Source organism: Centruroides vittatus, unplaced genomic scaffold (genome assembly GCF_030686945.1).
Source record: "Centruroides vittatus isolate TY-2023 unplaced genomic scaffold, ASM3068694v2 scaffold_2931, whole genome shotgun sequence".
Taxonomy (NCBI): Eukaryota; Metazoa; Arthropoda; class Arachnida; order Scorpiones; family Buthidae; genus Centruroides; species Centruroides vittatus.
In genome coordinates, this window is record NW_027122696.1 from 91,090 (window position 1) to 115,611 (window position 24,522).

The 24,522-nt window shown below is 31.6% G+C and overlaps 1 protein-coding gene across 1 annotated transcript; it reads left to right on the forward strand.

Moving 5' to 3' along the window:
• The first annotated feature begins 7,391 nt into the window (after nt 1-7,391).
• On the forward strand, nt 7,392-13,938 carry LOC136987975 (alpha-tocopherol transfer protein-like). Its single transcript, XM_067285745.1, has 5 exons — nt 7,392-7,480; nt 8,539-8,781; nt 10,278-10,471; nt 13,302-13,415; nt 13,580-13,938. Exons 1-5 carry the CDS (start codon nt 7,393-7,395, stop codon nt 13,913-13,915), a joined length of 975 nt encoding a protein of 324 aa, XP_067141846.1. The 5' UTR covers nt 7,392; the 3' UTR covers nt 13,916-13,938.
• The last annotated feature ends 10,584 nt before the right edge of the window (nt 13,939-24,522 follow it).

Sequence of the window (24,522 nt, forward strand, 5' to 3'; positions counted from 1 at the left end):
CACGCCAATTAACAAGGCTATTACAATATGCAGAATAGTTAACAGATCAGAAATGCATTTTTTTTCCTTAAAATGTTAAAAAAAAACCAATTTTTTCAGTTGTCGAATTTGAAATGATCTTGACTGTACCTTTTTAACTATATTTCATCATGAAAATGCCTCACGTGCAATATAATATTATATGATCTAGTTATATAATCATTAGAGAAATTAACAGATAAATGTAAGAAAAATTTAAAATTTCAGCTGGAAAACTAAATTGGACAGCATTGATGAGCCAATGCCTATGTTGACATTCCAAAGGGAATGTAAAAGACATACGAGTTGGGTCATTCTTTTGAATGCATTGTTGGATGTTTCTATTATTGGCGCCGTTGTATTGGAGTAAAATAACAAGTAAACTTCCGCTTAATTTGCTTATAAGTAAACTTCCGCAAGTAAGTAAATAAGGAACAATTTGGAACAACTGGCGATAGAATGTTTAATTCAAGTGTCTTTAAAGCTTTGGACTTCAAACATTATTTAAAACGTTAGATTCTTTTAAAATAAACATTGAATTAAACAAACTTGCCAAATTATACATAAAATTTAATGGGCAAAAAATATGGTTCAGTTTAAATGACATAATACATAGGTCCAATAGTTTCCCTGAGGAGCTTCCTTGTAGGAAGATCACTGTACTGTTTCATTGTGTAATTCTAATCCTTTCCAAATTTAAAGCATATATTATACAGTATTTCATATTGAATTTCTACATAAGTCAGATAATACAAATTGAATTAATCATAACAGATTTTGAGTTTATAAGTGTATATATATAACCCTACACAACACTACCTTCAAAGGTCAAGTGGAAAGGATTTTATTTAGTTTTTTTCTCTGGATTTTTTTAAAACAGCGCTAAATAAACGTCTGGTAAATAAATTTCCCTAATTTTTTCATTAATACAATTATCAGAAGCACTGTTTGCAAGTCGTCAGTGCTAACGAGGTGTGTACAGACACACCGCAGTAGAATTTCAGCGTGTAAAATCCGTTAAACATTTGTAAACAAACAATGATATCCGACTTAAAAATGTGAGTAGTTGACATATTCTTTTAATCTGAGGTAAAATATGTAAAGAAGCTCTAGCTGAAGTCTAACACTTCAGCTAAAGCTTATTTACATATTTGCCTGAAAACCCAGCCCTTCCACCCGCATCATTTGACAGAGTCGGATGATGCGGGTGGAAGGGCTGGGTTTTCTGAGACTTGCGAACAAATTTGGCTAGAGGAGAATCGGCGTTTTGACTTTGAGATCCGGGGGTTTTATAAGATTTTCCCTTGAATCTCACCCTTTCGATTGGTCCTAGTTTCCCTTACCCCGATTGGTCATTCTTTTGTTTTCAAGCGAAACCCTAGACCGATCCGGGTCGGGAAAGGTCCGAGAGGTGTTTACGGAGTCTTTGAAGTCCGGCTTTTTGAAGAGGTGTTTACGGAGTCTTTTGAAGTCCGGCTTTTTGAAGAGGTGTTTACGGAGTCTTTTGAAGTCCGAGAATCTTTGAAGCTCGTATTTTACGCCGTTATGGCCCCCAAACGATCCACCATATGTTCCTCTGGCCATTTACTTCCGTTTTTCGATTATAAGACCCGACACCTGTTCGCGAGCACATAGACAAAGCTCCCTCTCTCTCGGTTGACATTCCCTCTCCGTTGTTTGTCACCCGTCGTGTCTGTCTTAAAACACGTGTTTCTTCCTTTTTGTCTGGTCTACATCGCCGATACAATTTTTTGTTCTGTTTTAACCTCCGAGATTTCCCGACTTCGGAACTTTATAATTATTCGCAATCTCGACGCGCCTTTACAACCCTCACAAGTATTCCACTTCGTCTGAGGAGCGATTTTAAAAGCATTTGTGTGTTGCAATTTACCGATTTATTTAATGTCACGACAAGTTCAGGCAGTTCAAACAGGCGTATTCATATTTGTTATTGATGCAGTTTCAGCATAATATAAACAAAACTTTGCATTATTTTAATTTTCCAGCCTCAGTATTATTAATCATTAGTAATGAAGGCATTATTTTCCAAATTATGTCATCAGGCAACTTGTTGCCTGATAACATAATTTGCAAATATTTGCAAATATACTATAAAATAATATTTGCAAATATACAGAAATTATTTTTGATAATTTTGTGATGACTGCAAAGAAACAAAAATGATGACACAGTCTTACGTCATTAAAGTCTTTCCCTCTTCACACATCGTCAGCAATTGTCAGGTAATAATGAATCACTCTCTGTAAACCGCAGTCGCAATAATGAAATAATCTTATTACTGTGTTTACCAGAGCTAAATATATACTTATTATTAAATCAGCGTAATTATTTATATGTTTGGCTAGATGTCGGTCAATTCAATGATAAAAGTAAATTCAGATTGACAAAACTTTAGCTGTCGTGCCATATCTTGTCGATTACTAAATTTCAGCAGCATTATATTATAATAAAATATATTATTTTACTTTATATTTATTTGTATATAGAAATAATATGCTAGAAGATTACGTTAATAAATTGTTTGTCTTATTACAAAGAGATAGCTGCTATACTTTTTAGTTTTATTTTATTTTCTTGTAGAACTAGAAAAAGTCACCTCTCATTTAGCAGAACCGTTGATTACTTTTGTTCAAAGACATACAATTTTAGTTTTAAATGTTAGAAAATACAATTGACAATAATATTTGTTTAGTTACCAATATCAAACATTTAAGATACTTTCATTCCTGATAAATGTCACGTAAACACAATTATACTGTTTTCTTGTTATATTTTTAAGAGGAGAAAGATTAAGATAGCACTATCGTAACATTGTCTTTAATTATTTCTGACCTATAAACCGATCAAATTCCAAATAAGAGTCCGATAGCAGTAATTCTAGCCTGTATAAAGAGGCAATCTTCGATAATCAACAGAAATTCGAAAAAGTACAAGAGAAAAATAGAGAAGAACAGAGACCGAAGTAACAATTTAATCCAGTCCTCATCGTCATCTCTACCTCACCAGTCCAAGGTAAGTGATTAATAGAGTAGCACTGTTTATTTTTTTCTGGTACCATTTTACCCACGTGCCGTTTACGATCACCATTATTCTCGACTAGGTAGCCCGACAGTTAAATTAATGTTAACTCGCTTAAAATTAAAATTTAAAAAAATTTAAAAACCAGGCGAATTTACGATACAAAAATTAATTAAATTACTATCGCAGCATCACTTTGAGTTACACCATTCTCGTTCTGGGAAAGCGTTAGTGATGGACTGTAACTTAATAATGGGCAAAGTATCATTTACAAATAATAATAGCAACCTATTACTGTTATTTACACAAGGGATTGAATAGGGAACAAGATACGAGTGTTTGTAGCCACCCAAAGGCGCCCTCAAATAGCGAGGTTGAAGCCGAAGTTATCAACGCGTAAACGTGTACGTCAGACGTTCGGCGCCGCTTTCCTGTAAGCTTAGAAGTTTGACAATGGCGTTTGGAAATCATCGTCAGTGGAATCATGTTCGACATTCCAAACGCCATTGTCAAACTTCTAGGCTTACAGGAAAGCGGCGCCGAACGTCCGACATACACGTTTACGCGTTGAAAACTTCGGCCTCAACCTCGCTAGTGTGTTTTAAATACTGAGACAGAGAAGAGCCTGAAAACAAAAGTGAACTCCATTGTGTAACTTTGTTTTGTACCTGAGATCTAAAAAAAGGCAAAAGTTATATAAATGATCGTTTAATTTCTTGGAATGTTTTACTCTACAGAATGTTAATTCGGAAGTTGATAAAAAATGAGTTATATCACTTTATCCAGACAGTAACGCTGAAGGTGAGCATAACGATACGTAGCGCCATCTCTTAACGTAGTTTAATTACAGATTTTATTTTTTACCTAATTTTTTGCTATTTGCTAAAAATTTGTGGAAAGAGTAAAAAAGTATATTGTCATAAGGAATAAACACGTATGCAAATTTCCGATTACTTTTCTGGACACTCAGACAAAAAACGATAATAAGTAATTACTTACTTTACATAATTTTTATAAATTAAATCATTATAACGCATAAAATTAGTTCAAAAAAGAGAGAATTTTAAGAGTATTTTATAAACTGTCTTTATAATATAAATCATATAATTTCCGACTGAATTTTCCCTTCGTATTTTTCTATAACATGCAGAGTTAAGTTGCATACTAAACAAAAATATTTAGCAACGATTTTCTTGACTTTCCCAGCAACATAAAATTGTCAGTTGTGCCATCTGTTATGAGTATTTGTTCAAATTTGTTTTCTATTATTAAATATTATAAAATGGCAGAAAGCTTTAATTTTGAAGCTAGACATTAGTTTTATTTAAAAAAACTGAAAACGAATCCCTAAATACACAAACCTGGCTGCATAATTTCAGAAATATTCAATAAAAAACACAGAAAGTATTAAGCTTTCACATTGTATAGCAGAATATATCTTTTATGTAGTTTGTAGCACACTACCCTCCATATATCTGTCAAAATTTCCGACTTTTTTGCGTTTCTTGATGTTTCAAAACGTCCTAAACCCAAAAGTTGAAAAACCTGTCATTTTTTGCCGGATTGCCATACATTCCCTCCATTATAACAGCCGAAAAACTAAAAATTGCAGATTGGCAAGTTTTCGCTGTTTCCAGTATGCCTGTTCTTCCTTAAACCGAGGAACGGAGATAGATAGATTAAACACGAGACTAGATATGGAAACAGTAGAACAGTAGAACAGTAGAAACAGGAGGCCTGGTGAACGATACAGAGACTTCTAATGCAAATTGTAAGTCATGTTATTTCAATTCAAATATTTTCTTTCGAAAGGTGTTAGATAGATGAACGACACGACTCTATTGTTAAAGGAAAAGTGTGATAAACAGGGGCAAGCCACTACTAATTTGAGTTGGCGAGTATATATTTGAAATTTAAAAATGATTGAAAATATGATTAAATATTTCATTCCGGCATTGTGACAATGTCACAATAAATAATTGCACGTTACTTCTATTATTTCTACGTGTATTAGCTTGTTTTCATCCCGTCTTATACCGTATTTTAGTAATAATAATAATAATAGTAAATAAATAAATAAAACGGAAATAGACAACTCTTTGTCATATTCAAATGAAATACCAGAACTCTCCAGGGAAAATTGGGTACATCAAATTTCCGCTAAGAGTTGGAAAGAATGCAACTCCACACATGACAAACATCACTTCTGGAGTTTCATTCGTCGTAACTCACACTTCAAAACACATTTATAATTATTTTCGAATATTTAAGTAGTTAAATGCAATGTTCTAACAGTGAAAGTCAGTAAGGATACCTCTCCGTAATAAAACAAACACACGAATATTGCCAATACAATTTTATTCGATTCGAACTATTCTCAAACCTCGTTCAAAATGTAGATTTAAAAAATCCAAAATGGTCACTAATCATTACGAATGGTTAACTCGATATCATTAGCTTTCACCCCCTACGAGCTTCACTCTCGAACCTACGTGTTAAATAGACTTTGATCTAAATCTAAAAGTTTAACGACGTTAGAATTAAGCATTCTATCGCGAGTTATTCCATCTTGATTTCTTATAAATCAAAAAATCATAATTTACTTAATTGTCGAAGTTTACTTATAATCAAAATTTTCCGACAAATCAATAAAACAATCGGAGTTTACTTGTTTTTAACTCTAACAAAACGGCGCCAACAATGGAAATTTCGAATAATACATTCTAATAATTGGTTACTTTTGATAGTTACGTGACACACGTTATGTCATAATATTAATCGATTTAACAAGATTTCAATACTCTTTTCTTGTTTTGTGTGCACGAAACATCAGTGAAAATAAAACGAATTTTTATCCAGCAGTATTCGACACAATTAAAAAAGAAACAATATGGAAAAATAAAAAATATAATCGTAATTTTATATCCGATGCCAATAATTTCACTATTTAAAAATAAAAACTGCTCTCGGTAAGACACAACGTGACCCAAATCGTATGACTAAGGTGAAAACAGTCCTTCAGTTTTTATTAAAAGTCACGATTCGTGAAATTATTATACAGAATCTTTCTCATATTTAAAAAACGAAGTAACATCCCCTTTTATTGTAACATTATTTGTATCTATTGCGAGAAAATGAAATGTATTATTTAATAACAATAACCCTATTGTGAGTTATTGTTATTGTAATATTCAGTTCAACACTCGTAAATACTACCGCTTGTGTTGTAACTTCAATACTAAGAATATGAAAGAGACATTTAAATATAAACACATTTTAATTAATAACAAATATTAAATTTTGATACTTAATACATTTAATAACAGAATGACTCCTCTGTAACATGTAAGCCAACTATAAATGATAGTTGGCTTATATGTTACAGAGGAGTCATTACATTATATTCCGATTTACCGTGGTTGGCTGACTTTTCAAAATCCAATACACCATGTAAATGGTGACGATCTATTCGAAATTTTCATTTCTATTATACAAAATAGGGATGGAAATCAATTGCTGTCTGACATTTCCTTCAGTGTACAATATAAATAAATAAAATCTAAAAAATTAAATCTGTTTCTTTCATAATTGGAAGATGTAATTCGTCCTTCCAGGAAACATGTTTAATTTCGAATGCTAAATGTGTACTTCGAGCTTCAAGGTAAGCATTCAACATAACCGGAAATATTAATAACAATTTTTCTGTTATAATAAATATATATTTTAGTAATATTGAAACTGAATTAAAAAATATTTCTCCTATTATCAAGCTGTTTTTACTATCTAGAATTATTTTCAACGGATTTGTTAATTCATGCCAATGCTGTTTAAAATAATTTCTCTATTATATTAAAATTGATCAGGATTTTCTTCATTGAAATAAACTCAGAATGTCTGCTTATATAATATTTTGCATTTTATAAATAATCTGTTATATAAATGTGAATGATTTATTCAGTTTATATGACGCAAAGTGTATATGAAAATAACCGGTTAACACGTAGCCATGACCTTAAGAAAATATATAAGATATAACATCCAATGGAATGAGAATCTCGGTATAACGAAATATTCTATTCTCGACAATTGTACTTCGAAGTAGCTTTTGTAATGTAAAACGTAAGTAGAAGTGTTTAACTTGTGTTAATATTAATTATGAATTATAATCATATGTAGGAATATTTTGCATGTATTATTTAATATTTCACAAAGAGTATTGAACAGAAAACCGGTATAGTTAGGGTCAAAATATGTTGCTTATGACTGAAAGAGATTCTTTTTTAGAAACATATGTATGATCATTATTTAAGATATTTGTATTTTTAAATTGATAGAATGAAGATAAAGGATTCAATATTTGAGGAAGAAAAAGAAGAATTTTCTTGTGACGAAAATGCCTTGAAATCTTTCAAAAATCTTATCAGTAAGTTGATTGTTTTAATTGTTAGAAGATAACACATAAAATCGACCACGTGTTAAAATTAGTGTATCAACTGCTCGTGGTTGAAGTTTGCCAAAAGCTGTCTTAGTTTATATCTAAACTATTCTATTCCTATCGGAGGACCGATCATGTTGCTGCGAATTTCCAATAGTCATTTATCTTTTTACACTCTTTTTAAAAGGGGAGAACTTTCTACGCTCCTTCATTTCACTTCAATCTCTTATTCACTGATTTATCCAAGCTGAACATGTGATGATTGTGTTAGTGATTGTGTTAGTTGATACAATTTAATCCTACGTGAAAAGAATTAATGATATAAACCATTTATCCTCCATGTTCTCTTAGAAATTACTGTTAGAATCTTTGTCTACTTATTCCTTCTTTTTTAACAAGAACTTATTACACTTGTGTAGTTTCCGATTAGCAAGCAGACGATATTTTAGTCAAAAGACAAAACAAAATATCTTGTATTTTTCCTGTACACTTCGCGTTTCTGACCTGAAGGCCCTACTTTAGCAGATTTACAATATTCTATAACAATTCTTTAAAAAACAACAGTATTGTATCCGACAATGATATTTAAGATAAAATTATTTACTGATCTTTATTGTCTTCTATTAATACAACACCAATACAGACCTAATGTATCCGTAATATAATGTTTTCTAAAATATTCCTGTATTAGATAAAATCTATTAAATAATTGAAGCTTTTAAAAAAAATGTCTGCTCACTGGCAATGTTTTCTATTATATTCTTACTTCCTTAGTCTATAATATTTTTCAGTGTTATTACTTTTTAAAATACTTTTCTACACGATATACTTTCGTTGTAAATAATACTATTTCATGATTGGTGAATTTCTCTTCTTATTGTAGCAAAGTACAGTACAACCGCCGATGTTTGTGACGTTTTTTTCAAAAATATATGAAAACGTAACATTAATTTAAAGAATATTTTGAAAGTAATTTGATATGTATAATACACAGCCTAATTATGAAAATATAATGAACTAATATCTATGTTCTTAATTTCTATTAGGAGAACAATGCATTACATGCCTCATGGATGACATTTTCCTTCTCGGATTTCTACGTGCTACGGAATTTGATTTGCCAAGTTCTCTTCAGTTGCTTAAGAATTATTATAACACGAGAGTAAATTATCCGCAATACATTAAAAATCTTCTTCCTTCCAAAATGGAAGATGTTCTGAACATGAATATTTTGCAATTTTTGCCAAAACCCGATCAGTACGGAAGTTATATTTACTTTTTCCGATTTGGTAAGTAGGAATTTTACTTTGCTTTTATTATTTTTCAGATTTACAACAGAAAAATGTTAACATTTTAATTGTCAGCAACCATTCAGTTAAACTGTGTAAGCAAAACAGTTTAACTGAATGGTTGATGACACTTAAAAGCGGGTCACCGATAGCTGACGTTTCCTTGAAGTACGGAACCGGCCTCGTCGTGGCGAAGGACTTAACGGGAATTTATAACATCTCCCTAAACTGAAAGCTATCCTTGTTTAAATGATGGCAACTAGAAATGCATTTTGGCAAAGTGGCATGCAGACTCCCAGTTTTGATGGCGCATCAAAACAGAAGGGAGACTAGTACTGCCGTGCTACGGCGGTTGATCTCGATGATTTCGGCAATAAGAGGACCACGACAGACCCTCAGTAAGTCCGATTTCCGAGGACGATTGCTGTATCTGCTACGAACAGGATTCCCAGGGAAGTCTTGTCTTCGAACGAGACAAATGGAGCTTGTCTGACGCAAGTGCGAGCTATCCCTGTCGCGCTATTGCGTGGTTCGACCCGAGTCCTTTGGACTCGATCGAGCAACATTCTCGCTGGCAGCAAGATGATCCCTGCTTGTCGTACTCGTAGGTGAAGTTCTCAGTGTTCTCTGTACTGGACCTGGTGATGCCGGAACGCTGGATCTCCTCGATTCAAACAACGCGTACGAGAACTGGAGACCACGGATCTGACAATCCTACCAATTGAAACTCGAGACACACATTCATGAACTCCCCCAGTCTCCTCGGTGGAGCAAGGTCGATGGTTAAACGCTGAAAATACGGCCGAATGCAGTCGAACCGCCTTAGCCCGCGAGCCACGTAAAACTCCTTCCTCACAGTAAAGGAGAAGCAGTTTCCTATGAGGAAAACTAAGCCTTGCACACCCAGTGAGGGCCTAGAGTATGCGGCCTGAATGCCTAAGCCAGTGGGGCGAGGAGTATGAGGCGATGGCTGAAGCGGTTAATGTACAGTATAAGTCAGCCAATCTTTAGTTTTCAGTTTGGATTAAAACAAATCCAAAACTTACAAGTTAACATTTTGTTTTCTATTTCTTAATACTTGAATACATCAATCCACTAATACACAAACATTCCTAAAAAATTTCAGAAATTTTCGAGAAAACTTCAAGAGTTCTTAAGAAACACTGTTGTTATTTCTTACTTCAATTTTTTTATTACATAAATTATTAATGATTTGTTGTGAAACCGTGTTGTATTGTTCTCAGAAGTGTTGGACACAAAATTGTGTTAATAACAATCACATGGCTTTTTCCACCTTTATTTAGTTGAATACATAGGGCAAAGGTTATCTGTGCCCTATGTATTCAACTAAATAAAGGTGGAAAAAGCCATGTGATTGTTATTAACACAATTTTGTGTTTAACACTTCTATAAATCATTAAGGTAATTAATTAATTAAGGTAATTTATAATATCGAAATATTATAAATTATTTTTAAAAACTAATTTCTTTCACAGCCAATTGGGATACATCTGTTGCAAATGGAATTGATGTAGTACGTATTATACTGCTTATCTTGGACCTTCAATTAAATTTGCATCGAACTCAAGAAAAGAAAATCACTTGTATCGTAGATGGAGAGGGATTATCTCTGTCACATTTCCGTAATTACACGCCAAGAATCATGAGTGCTTTTGCCACAATTGCTCTTGTGAGTAGCGTTTTGTGTTGTCAAATTTATACGAAGGCTATTTTTTAAATAAGGTCTGTTTTCTAATAAGAAGAAAAATACTGTAAATATCATTAAAATATATTTTTTTCCATATTCTACATACTTTTATCTACTTTTCTACATAATTTCCATTTAGTTTAAACATTTGTCATACCACTCAGCAATTTTTTGAATTCCGACTTAAAAAGAAATCTGCCGCCTGTCAAGAAGCCCAATCCACGACTGCAGTTTTCACTTCTTCTTCGTCGTTGAAATGTTGACCACCAAGGAACTCCTTTAAGTATCAAAACAAGTGAAAATCACTGGGTGCAAGGTCTAGACTGTGTGGATGATCGTATCGAGTCAAAACGATAAAGCACTGTTTAATCTTTTTGTTTTGTGATCGTCAGAAAGCAGTCTTGGAACGCATCAAGAAAACTATTTTCGATAATTCAGTTTCTCCGAAACAATGGTATACAAAACTGATCTTGAAATCTGTGGAAATTCAAATGATAACGTTGAAATCGTGAATCGTCAGTCCTCTCGAATTTTGTTATCCACACACGAATCAAATCTTCAGAAATCAGAGAAGGTCGGCCAGGGCGTGGCTCATCATGCACATTAACTAGCCCATCCTTGAACATTCTTACCCATTTTCGAACTTTACTGTCACTCATAGCATTATCACCGTAAACTTCACAAATCTGACGGTGAATTTCCGCTGCTGCCAAGTTTCTTGCATTGAAGAATCGAATAACAGATCGTATCTCACAGTCGGCGGGAGACTCAATTTTCTTAAACATTTTAAACTTCTACAGCTCAGCATACAGACAGACGATATGGCTGCAAATGGCGTCAAAACGCGCGCCAAGCTTGCTCGGGGCAGAAGCACATGCATACCGCCGTGATTGCGCATTATTCTCACTTTCATTCACAAACGGACCTTATTTAAAAAATAACCCTCGTATACGTTAATGATCTCAGTATACGAAATGGCGTGAATTTCCGGCCATTTTGTTATGCGTGTGTTTGCAAATTATGTTGGCCTGTGACGTGAATAGTCAGAGCAGGGACGTCAATCACTGCTGTTGAAAACAACAAAGGTAACACGTTAAAATAACAATGTCGCACTGCTGTGTAGGTAATAAGAAAATGGCAGCCATCGCTCTATGTAATGTAACTATTTTTGTTTTTATTTGTTTTTTTCTTGTTCTCTTCTTTATAGTTTTACACCAAAATTTATAAATTATAGAGAGAAAACACATTAACTTTAGTTTGAATTCAGATGAATACGCCAAGAAAATGTAGAACTGTCATTTACAAGGGAATGGCATTGTAACTCAAAGTGAGGCACGTGCAATATACTTAACTAAATAAACGTCTTTATTCATTGGTGTGTTAAACCGTAGAAAAATAAAATCGAGCAACGAGTTGTTTAGCTAACCTGACAACATTTAGTGGCGCTAATTGTTATGATATTAAAGAAAACTTTTATTTTATTTTTAACTATTTAAAATGGCAAAAAACTTAATTTTGAGGGTAAAAATTTGAAATGCTAATAGGTGTTTAAGAAAGTGAAAAATATCACGAGCACTTATTTTATTGTGACATCGTTACTATGTCGGCTGCAATTATTAATCATGTTTTAAATTTATTTAAGTTAAAATAAATGTTTTTCACCTCAAATTAGTAGTTGGGCCCCTGTATATCATACATTTCCTACTAGGAATGGAGTCGTTTCGTTCCGCTATCTAACCCTTTCAGTTTAAAAATTTTTGAATTGAAATAATCGTGTATAATCAATCGAGTCCTCATGTCCCTGATCTTTGTTAAGTTTACAGGAGGAGTTTCTAAAAAGATTAGATGGCTATTTAAATCCGGTCTCGAATTTCACGCAACTCCGTTCTTGATACAAAGGGAGGACAGACTGACGAACGACAGTGAGAGTTTATAAGTCTACAATTTTTTCAAATTTCAGCCCAATTAGATGAGTAAATAATATAATGTACAATACACAAATGCGCGTTTTATTTTGTTGATCTACAACAAAAATGCATTATATAAGATAATTATATCAGTATTGTAAAAAAAGAATAAAGATTCCGAACCACATTTACTTACAGAAATATATCCTTATGTAAACTTTAAATTCTTCTTGTGTTGCACGATTTTGTTCACCCCGTTTGAAGTTTAAGAATAACTCCTGTGTTTTTACGAAAATTTCTGAAATTTCGAAGGGAGGTTCGTGTATTAGGGGATTGATGCTACTAAATTTTAGCGGTTAAACTTGATGAAGGTCGTGTGTCATATATCGAGTATCGTGAGAATTAAAGACGATTTTACTCGTTGTTAGCGTTTACAATTCTTTATAAAACCTATCCCTAGCCTGAAAATTAAGCTTTTTTGCCATTTTATAGTAATTAAAGTTATAAAAAGTTATTTTTTTACATAAATTATCATAACACATGGCAGTTTTAAATGCTGCCGGGAAAGTTTAGTTACTCGTTGCTAGATTTTATATCATAGATTTAGCGATATTGGCCGACAAATTTAAAAAAATTACACCCTGATATAGCGTATTTCTTTGATGGGGTTTATTAACTATACAGGTAAACTTTGCTGATTTGAAGTTAATACATTCGTATTAATCTCTTAAATATTATACTGTATTAGTTATTATTAGGTTGATCTGAATTTCTGTTATGCATTTGTTTACGTGGATTTGCATATTCTTAAAAGTGCTTAATAATAAAGAAATTATATTGAGAACAATAACTATTGATAACATTTAAAATATTTTAACAATGATTTCAATATTTCTTTCAAACAGGCAGATTCTTATCCTTTACGAATCAAAGCAATACATTACGTGAACATGAATGTTATATACAGAGCTATTTTAAGTGTTTTCATTCCACTTCTACCGGACAAAGTGAAGAAGACGGTAAGCATTTTCAATTTTGTTCTTAATTTATCAAGATATAATTAATAATGTTTCAATCAATGCTTTTTTTATTTTAGTTTGCTTAAATTGTTTACGAAAGCTCATTAATTTCATTTTTGCCTTTGAGATAATTTCTAATTTCTTATATGCAATGTAAATTTCAGATCTATATACATTCTGACATCAAAACTCTGGCCGATTTCATCAGTCCAGATCGTCTGCCTTCACAAGTTGGTGGAAATTTGCCACCTTTCGACCCGTCTGAAGCTAATAAAATGCTTAAATCTAATGAAGAATTCTACCGAAGGAACGAAGAATACGTGAAGTTATACGAGAAATCAATTAAAGATTGTAATGAAGACACATCTTCATGCAACGAAGTGAAGACGAAAGAATTTATTGAAAAGGCGGAAGAAATTTTTGAACGCCATTCTGATAATCCTGAAGATTTTATCGCTTGTATGAAAGAGAATTTCGAATTTGATATTGATAATTTTTAAGGAAGAAGATTTCTTCTAAAATTACTTATAATTAAACTAACAAAATTAGATTATTCTTAATTGTATCGTCACTTAAAACTGTGTTTGTTAATATAATTTAAATACGGGTTTTATTAATTAAAAGAATTTAACGAATAATAATACTGGATTAATCGCAAGAAGTAAAAACACGGCAATTCTCTTTTCACAAGAGATCTGTCGTACATTACACTTTTGATATATTTAATTGGTTAACTAACAAATGGCCTACGGTTGTTAGGTTACAGTTTACCATTTTGGGAGATCCAGAAAGGAGTCTGGACGGGTCAAAATCTCAAAAATGTTTTTGGTGATTGTTCGTCCCGATTATTTAGGACCCTGTCTGTCGTCACCTTTCTAAGCCAACTTAGAATGGAATTGATAATAAATAAATAAATAAATTCTTTGTTACTTGCTGTTCAACTTTTATTCATCAGAACCTAGAAATACCCTAGCAAGTGTATCTCGTTTAAAAATAATCGTCATGTATTATAATATTTCGTGTGCATCGTAATATTACACTGTAGAGCTTATTCCCTATAACTTATTATCTCACCCTTACTATTTTAGTGTTTATATTAATTGAAGCCTAAGGTTATGCGGCGTGTTAAGTTTTCAAACAGCACAATTATGTTTTGAATTGTGGCACCACGAAGTATGTTAGGAGGTGCACGGTTTCGCTGCAAAAAGGCCAAAGAAGAATTCCATAAATTTAAGTTTTAAGTAATATTCTTTGTAATTCATGTAGCCTTACAAGTAGCCAAATGAATACATGGTTTAAGGTGATGAAAATAGGCATACAACTGTGAATATGAAAAATATAGATGTTTAACACAGAGTTCTTTATTACTTATCTTTTATTTTACATTCTTATTTGTATTTCATATATAAGAATTAATTTTGGGAGTAATTTTCCTGCATGTTTATCCCGTAATTGTATCTATACTTTTGCACTCTATACTGGTGTATTATTGCGCTTTAACTTACAAATTGAAGACATGGTTTCACTCTCTTGAGATTGTCTGTCCGTTAATCTCGAGAACGGAGTTAATTTGTTGAAAATAAAAACCATTTATAGAAAGCTTGAGGTTTGAAGTCACGAAAGAAATAAAAACATAAAAGTATTCACCAGCAGTATAACACAATAGACTATTGGAAGATAATCTCCAATTGATGTTGATAGATTGTGTGATGATGACGTATCTTATGGTACAACAGATAAAGGAAGACATGTTAATAAATATTCGTTAAAAACAGATAAATGCGAACCTCTGTATAAGAATGATGATATTTTAAAAGACGAAAATATATCTCAAATTAATTTTAGCCTACATAAACTCGGCAGATAGAGCCATGCATTAATTACTTTTATAGATGCTTATTAAATTATGTCATATGCTAATTATTACACCATAAACTATGTTATAATGTTCAAAGACATTAATTTTAGACAAAACAGAACTCGTGTGGATTGTTAAACTATTTTATCGTAATAAATAATGGATACCTTGCACGATATCAATATTACAAGTTAACTTTTGTATAATTTAATAAAAATCTACATAGAATGGAGAACATTCAATTATAAAATATAAAGATTTAATACGTAATAAAATCTGTGGAATATGCAAAAAAATATAATCGTAAAAGATTTAGTAGCAACACCACCCAATGTTGTGCTTTTGGCGTTGAAAGCAATAAACCGTTTCTCTGTGTGAGGTTCTCCAGGGTGATAGACACGTTAAGTAAAACCTGTTCGCATCTTACGGACCCTGTTGCAAAACAGTTACTCGGAAGTACAGGATGGCTTCCTAGAGTTATTATATTTATTTATCAGAAGTTCGTAAAAACCCCTGAATGACGTTTTCCTGACACCAGTTAACCAAATTATCTAGCAGTTTAACGCGCTTAAATCCTCACGGAATAACGAGGGGGAGACACGATGGGTAAGTTTGGAAAGACACTAAAATATGATTTAGAGAACAGCATTAATAACAATAAGAAATATATTTAATCAACAATAAAAATGATTACAAAGGATAATTGTATTATATTCGATAGGGTCTATATCTATCTTAGTCTAATGCCTATCACCGAGAGAGAGAGTTTACAAATATTCTATAATCATAATACCTCATAATTGATGATTCTAGATGGTTTCTATTGGCACATAAATTTAAGCCACCACTTAACGACTGGCAATATTTATGATGGGCACTTATTTCTTATTTTACTCTATGTGGAGCTCCTAACTATTTATTGGAGAACCCAAATGACTTTCTCTTACGACGAAAGTTTTCAGCGAACTCCTCGATTTCGGCGTAAATTTCGATAATATTCTGTTGCCTTATCCAATCAAAATCTTTCAATATTACATCATAATGGGGGTAAATCAAGGAATGTGACAATTGACGTCAACCCGTTTTTGTTAACGATAAAGATCTTAAAACGGAACCCTATTTCCTTTGTTATGAAAGGGGGTTGAAATCCTATCCTTTCGATCTTTGCAATTTTAATATATCTCTGGTCTTCTTACTTCCAAATAAATATAACAGTTATATTAGAAATTTATCTATCAACGTTCTGTAATAAACAAAAGGATTTTTCTTAAGGTAAACAATTTGTAATACTTAAGTTTACAAATTGTAAAGGAGGATGAACTGGTGCGTGAGAAAGTTCCGTTAACACCTGCAAGGAAGTTCTAAACGGAAACGTCTTCCTTTCACAAAATGTATGTTTTAACATAGATAAAATTATATAATGTTTTATAAAATAATATAAATCACAATTAGATAATTATATTAATCTTATAATAAAAGGGGGGAGAACAGGGGGGCTTCCGGCATCCTCAAGAAATTTATGATGGAGTAATGATGCAGTAGATGCTGTCAAATTGATTGATGCTGCCATTCTAAAAGTGTAAAACCTGAATTCGATGACCAGTATGTTCAATAATCGTAGTTCATCCTCTGTGATGCTTCTCGCATGAAGTGAAGTAAAATCTGTCGAATTTGCACCATGTCCTAGATAAGTTACACTTTAAAAATTACCCCACAAATAAATCTGCTGTCTTTTGGCTCGCAATGCCGAACTTTCCTTACTGATAAGTTTTGGTACTGATTTTTACTTTTACGGGGATGTCCACGGTATGTTATGAGATATTACTGGACCGAATATGGTTGCATTTAAATTGCTAAATATCTCTGTAGACATTGTTAAATAGGTGTATTTTAATTATACTCATTATGTGTAAATGTATCAAAAAATTATAAAATAATTGTTTTTCATTTTGCATAAAAGTTTATCATGGAATGGGTGTTTAAGACAAGTGATTTTCCAGGAGCTTAATATTATACATTTTTACAAGATATCGTGGCTGAAGTGCCACGTGCCAAACATGGCGCTTCAATGTTTATTTCGAGGCAGACAACCATAGGTGCGATTATAGTCTGTGTATGTAAAGAATCAATTGCTGAAGCCGATGCTCATTGGGTATTAACCAATGAGCATCAGCCATTGATCGCTTAGTTGTAGCAGTTTCTACTTCATTTGTTAAACACGTCACCACCATTAAGCTGTATATCCTGGTATTAGAATACAAGTAGTTAAACGCGTGATTTTTGACAGTTAATGAATGCTATAAAATGTTAACATAATGAACAAAAGAGTCGTTCTGTCGTCTAGTGAGTATAAAATGAAATTTACATATTGCCTGACGTATTAAGTGAAAACTGCTGACATCATTAGGAAACTTGCTGAATGGTTTAACTGAAATGACATCACGCATGACGTTGCTTTGAAGCTCATTTCTTCCAAGGGTATGTTAACGTATTTTAATGTGCACTAGGACTTCCAATTTAAGAACTACTTTAACTTGCATTTTGCTCTTTCCGTAAATAATAACTACCTCACTATAATAAACACAAATATTATCCACAATTATAGAACAATCCGAAATACACAATTTATTTTCTATCATTAACAAAATTAGGATGTTACATCACGTTGCATTTTCCACGCACACGCCTATTAAGCGGTATTAATTTGAATAAGTTTATAAATCAATTAATTAAAATCCTGCTAATTGTGTCCTGCTAAACACTGTCGCGTTTCGTCAGATCTGTTGTATGTGAGATAAAACTCAATGCCTGTGGGTACTGTACTGTACATAAATCATTGTTTTGTACGTTGGGATCATAATATTAAGAACCTGTTCGAAGCGAAAATAGAATACTTTGTGTTAATATCCTTAACGTGTATTTTCTGTATTATTCCGTTCGAGGGATCACATACTCGTCGCATCGACCATCACAACAGTTTGCATACAGAATATTGAAAAAAATTGTAAAAGTTTAATTTCCTATAGATAGACATAATTTATCATAAAACTTTTATAAAAGTTAGATCAATATTTTAACTGTATTAGTTAGTATTCAGACTTTATGTTTATTTAATTATTTTAATTAAATATTTAATTATTCAATTATCTGTATATGCCACTGACTCTCGAGAGCCAAGTAAACGAAGATTTTTACATTTGGAAAAGTATTTTATTTTTCATTTATTGTACTTTACTTGCAAAATGTATTTCGTCCAAATGAATATTGATCGAAAGTTTAAAATTTTAAACAGGGAAGCACCTCGATAGTGGAGTGCGATGGAGTAGGTAAACAGATACAGTCAGGTTAGAGTCAGAGAGTCCTGAGAGTTCGAGGGTGAGGGTGCTGGAGAGAAGACTGCGTTGGATGCTGGAGGGTTGTAGTTCGTGAGGTGGAGTTTGTTGACATAGTTAACAAATGCCTGAAACGTGTCCTTGTCTTCGATGAAAGCACTGAGGTAGCAGGGTCAGTGGTGTCCTTTTTTTGTTAACTTTTCTTTTAGTTTGGTATACTGGCAGAATGAAGTGGCGCTTAGTTAACACTGGGCGAGTTTTCCATCTTTATTTAGTTAGTTTTAATCAGATTGGAGACAAGTCTGCCCAAGAGGGACCACCATTTATTTTGCATTTCAGACTAAAAACATACACATATGGCGACAGGCCTTCCTTTTTAGGCTTCATGTCGACAGTAGTAAAAAAGTCCTTTAAAAAACACAAACATCCAATTAAAACTAAAGGAGTCGGTGAGTAATTAGTTTTAAAGTAGTAGTTAATAGTAAAGTAGTTAGTTTTTTTTTTTTTTTTAGTTCTTGGCAGTGCACGGTGTTTCAAACAGGTGAAGATAAGATAGAATGGGTCATCTTTTTCTTTGATGGTGCAGTCACAGAGACCGTCTAATCTTTAACACTGCCAAAACGAAGGGTATTGTTTTTTCAGCCCTTAGATCAACGAGTTTATACCGGCGGGTTCCCTGTGTTCGCTTTGGAAACACCTCGATTAAGATAGTGGATCATCTTGCTTTTCTTGGAGTGGTCTTCGATAACAAGCTCACATGGAAACAGCACATTGCGTATATTACTAAGCGGACAAATCTTATCTTCAACAATCTTCTTCGTGTCGCCAGAAACAGTTGGGGACTGGGATACGAGGCTGTCAATGCAATTTATGACTGTGTTTTCGTTCCTATTATCTGCTATGCTTCGGCTGTCTGGGGCGAGGCGGCCTTTCATTCACACAACCACCGCCGACTCAGATCAGCTCAGCGCCTTGCGCTCTTGCGCTTGACACGGTGTTACTGTACAGTCTCCAATGTCGCCTTACCTATTCTTGCCGGAAAGCCACCTATCCTTCAACAAATCCAATACTGCACGGGAAGGTTTCTTCTCTCCCGTGGTAAGTGCATCAACATTTCAGATACCACATTTGATGCGTCCTGCTATGAGACAAACAGTTTTTTTGCGGACTTGCCCCATCCTGCTCTCAGAAGAGGCCTTGGATCCCGGGACTGTTCGACTACAATTGAAGTCTATACTGACGGGTCTAAGACCAATCAGAGTACCGCTTGTGCATTTGTGGTTTATGTATGTAACAATGAAATCCACCATGACATCTTCCTCTTACATCCAGAGTGCTCAGTGTTCCAAGCCGAAGTGTTTGCTGTTTACAAAGCCATCGAATTCTGTAACACAAAGTTTAATAATTGTAATATCTCTATTCTTTCGGATAGCAAGGCTACTGTTTAAGTTCTAACCAATAAGGATACCACTCATCCCATTGCAAGAGAGACTTTGTCTTCTGCCAACCAGTCTAGTAACAAATTTTACATCAAATGGATTAAAGGGCACTGTGGCACTCCGGGCAATGAACATGCAGACATGCTTGCTCGTACAACAACCATGCTCACGGACATCATTCCGGCATACAATCAACTCCCGGTTTCAAGACTAAAAGAACTCCTGTGGCATCAGACTGTTGCCAGATGGCAAGAAGAATGGGAGCGAACTCCGGAATCGCATATCACTCGACAATTCTTCCCAGACGTCGAAAGACGGCTCAAGTGGAAGTGGCTTCACCCTGAACACCGCAGTTCTCAACTGCTTACAGAGCACGGAAAATTTAACGTCTACCTGTATAGGTTTCGGCATAGTGACACTGACTGTTGCCCTATCTGTGGGGTGCGTGACGGGGTTAAACATTATCTGTTATCATGCCCGATATTGGAAGATATAAGACGCGAACTCAAGATCTACCTAGAAGAAGACAACCTGAGTTGGCCATGTAAGCCAGAACACCTTGTGTCAAGCAAAAAGTACTATTTTCTTTTTCTAAGAATGGTTAAACTTTACTCCATCAGAACATTAATACACTAATTGTTGTTTTACTGTTTTAGCTTTATTGTATCGCCAAAGACCTTTCATGATCTTCTACTAGCCTACTATGTTCTTTTGTGTTGGTTGCTGCACAAATCTGCGCTGTGCCCTCATTCTGGCCTACGTTTTACGGGACATTAGTAGTAGTGGTTTGAGTAGCACTGATCACAAAATTAATTTCATGAGACATACTGATCACAAATTTAAATTAATTATTAAATGTTTTTATAAATTTGAATTAAATTAATTTTATTTTAACAATATTTGATCACAAAATTAATTTTCTAATTACAAATTTGAATTAAATTCATTTTATTTTGACAATAAGGTAAAGTTTCTGTATTAATTATTAAATGGATAAAAATTTATTGAGTAAGTTAAAATGATTCAATTTTTGCAGGCTGGTAACTAAATTTCTTTTTAAAATATATCAACTAGATATATACTTGCAATTCATCGTGTTGAAACTTCTAATGAAAAATTACTTTTTATTTTTACTTAAATTTAAAAATATCGCGGTTGAGAATATTTCAGTAAATTTAAAACATGACAATTTGAAATAATATTTTATTATTAGAAAATAAGTTGCATTGGTAATTTTTAAAATAAAAATTTGTCGAGTAAATTAAAACACAACAATTTGAAATAATGTTATAACAAAAAGACAAAGTTTAATATATTCTTTCTAATTATTAATTTGCAATAATAAATTTTACAATTTGTTCTAATATAGAAAGTAAATTAAAACGGGACAACTTGAAATAATAATATAACAGTAAGGCAAAGTTTAATATATTCTTTCTAATTATTAAATTAATTTGCATTAATAATTTTTACAATTTGTTCTAATACAGAAATAGTTCAATATAATAATTATTTAAATTATATTTCTTACTTATTTATTAAATACCTATACAATGTATTCATTTTGAAAATAGCTATTTTTTGTTTAAGAATTGTTCGTAAGATAGAATATTGCAAAAAGAACATTTCTTTTTAAAATATTTGTGGTAATAACAATTTTTTAAAATATTATCCAATCTTAGACATCCAAAGAAGTTCGATGTCTAAATAATTGTATTTGCATTAAGAGAATAAAAATTTCTATCTGTCCATTTTTTGCCAATATTTGAGGATTTAGGTACTCCCAACTTTTCAATGTCAAATGATGGAACTTTTTATGTTATATATTGTTTCGGTTAAGTTTAAAAAATTAAATTTGCCCTCTCTTGTATTATATCGTACTTTTTATATAAATTAAATAAAATTTCATATACCTTACTATGAAAATTTCCAACATCCAAAATTATATTTTTTGTATGATAAATACAGCTCATGAAATTCACAAAATTAATTTTTCGAGTAAGATTACAAATTATTATTTAATTTAATTAATACATTTTTATAATTTAAGTACATTTCGAGTAAATTAAGATCACAAATAATTTTTCAGGATATAAATAATTTGTCGTGTAATAGTTTTATTGTCAATACTGAAATTAATTTTCTTGATTGATATTCAGGTACACAAAATAATATAACATTGAAATTATTTTGAAAAGGTTTTTAGGTTACAGTTTATTTAAGTGTTTCCACTGTTTTCTTCAGTTTATCTAAAGTAAGACATATTTCTGCATGTAAGTGCAGGAATAAAGTTTCGCGACGGCTGATGATAATTCTCGATTTAATTTTTGATATTTTGGAACTCGTCAATAAATTGTTGGTCAGGTTTTTGGTAACCAGAAACAAAATTCCAGTTTAAGTAATCTTGTAATTTGCTTAGAGTTGTGGTTTTTAATTTTTGGTATTTTAAAACCTAACTTGGTATTTTATATCTAACTTATGTATGAAGAGGATAATAAAATTATCTGAAAGAGGTTGGAATTTGGCAACTTTATTCCAATTAAATTTTAAGTAAATTAATTTTTCAAGAGAAATCTTGATCACAAAATTAACTTTAGATGTCCATTAAATTAAGATTACAAATAATTTGTGGTGTTTAATTTTTTTTTCAGATTATAAATTATTTTCAGTTCAGAAATTTCTCGGGTAAATTACAATTATAAATAATTCTATTCTCAAAAAACTACTCAACCTGTTTTTTTAGTTTTCATATTTAGAAAACTTTTCACTTCATTTCTTTAGTTTTCATGTAAAATCTTGTACCAGTGTAACAGTTAGGCAAAGTTTAATATATTCTTTCTAATTATTAAATTTATTATTATAAAATGAATTTGCATTAATAATTTTTACAATTTGTTCTAATATAAAGAATAAATTATAACGCGACAACTTAAAATAACATTTAGCAATAAGACAAAGTAAAATACAGAAATAGTTCAATATAATAATTATCTAAATTATATTTCTTACTTGTATAATTAAGAATTGTCCGTAAAATAGAATATCGCAAAAAGAACATTTCTTTTTAAAATATTTGGGGTAATAACAATTTTTTTTAATATTGTCCAATCTTAGACACCAAAGAAGTTCGATGTCCAATTTTTGAGGATTTAGGTACTCCCAACTTTAATGTCAAATGATGGAATTTTTTATGTTATATATTGCTTCGGTTAAGTTTAAACAATTAAATTCAATTTGTTTTCCGTTGTAATAAATTATATCGTACTTTTTATATAAATTAAATAAAATTCTATATGACATTCCCAACTTCCAAAATTATGTTTTTTATATGATAAATGCAGTTCATGTAAAAAATTTTCCAAATTTAACAAAATTTTTTATCTCGTGGTGATAAATTATCAAAAGTGATGAATTCATTAGCAGTAGGAAAATTCCCTGTTCCTGAGGGGAAACTATCGGCATATCATTCTGTAATTTTATATAAATAAAAAATAGGATTAATATTATTTTATATTTAATAAGAAAATAACGAAAAGATTTCATACATAAACATTTCTTACCGACCATATAGAATGTTCATTGATGTACAGTACCAAATGTTGTCTCGTCTTCCTATTTTTGATATTATATCACTATTATATTCAATTATTTCATCCATTTTATCAAATTGTTAATGTGAAATCTATAAAAATATAATTTTAAAAAATTTATATTGTAATTGAATTGAAATGAAACTTGTTTTTAAAATTTACAAAATTTAGTTACTATAATGAAATGAAAGTAGAATTAAAAGATATATTACAAGAATTTTACTCAAATTGTACAGTAGCAATAATGATAATAATAATATTACAAAATGGTCTTTCTTCAAACCAAATTTATACTGTGTGATCCAACTTATTAAACTTTGAATTTCTTTGAAATAATATTTATTTAACTGATAAACTCTAATTAAAGTTATTAAATTTATAAAATGAAACTGTGATTATATACATTTTTTTATAAACTCATTTCATCTCAATGAAAATTATTACATATCAACGAACTTTAAGAATAAATTTTACAACAGTAAGGTGGTTTATTTTAAAAACAACTTATTTAATTAAGCTAACTAAAAACATAATAAAATTGTAACACTATCTGTATTAGTTATATATTATAGTATGTACAATTAGATTAGTTTTAAATATATGTAAAAAATTCATATATAATATGATTACATTTATTTATTTAATATTAACTTATTATCAATAACATTATCATTTTAATTAATTTCTATACATTTAAATTTATATTACTGAGTATTTATTTAAATATAATTAAGAAACAGTTTAAAGAATATTAAACTCCAAGAAAATGAACCTCTGATTGTAATTCCTAAAAATTTGTTTTTTACATGATAGATATAAACCCTACAAATAATTGCTGAATTCTTATGTCTAACTGTTAACTTTTTAAAAATAATGGATTCGTTATAA

Bases quoted from the DNA above. Each gene is read 5' to 3' on its own strand.
- LOC136987975 (XM_067285745.1), top strand. From the start codon at position 7,393: ATGAAGATAAAGGATTCAATATTTGAGGAAGAAAAAGAAGAATTTTCT. The intron at 10,472-13,301 runs GTGAGTAGCGTT...TCTTTCAAACAG, and splicing joins CTTTTGCCACAATTGCTCTT to GCAGATTCTTATCCTTTACG. The intron at 13,416-13,579 runs GTAAGCATTTTC...TGTAAATTTCAG, and splicing joins CGGACAAAGTGAAGAAGACG to ATCTATATACATTCTGACAT.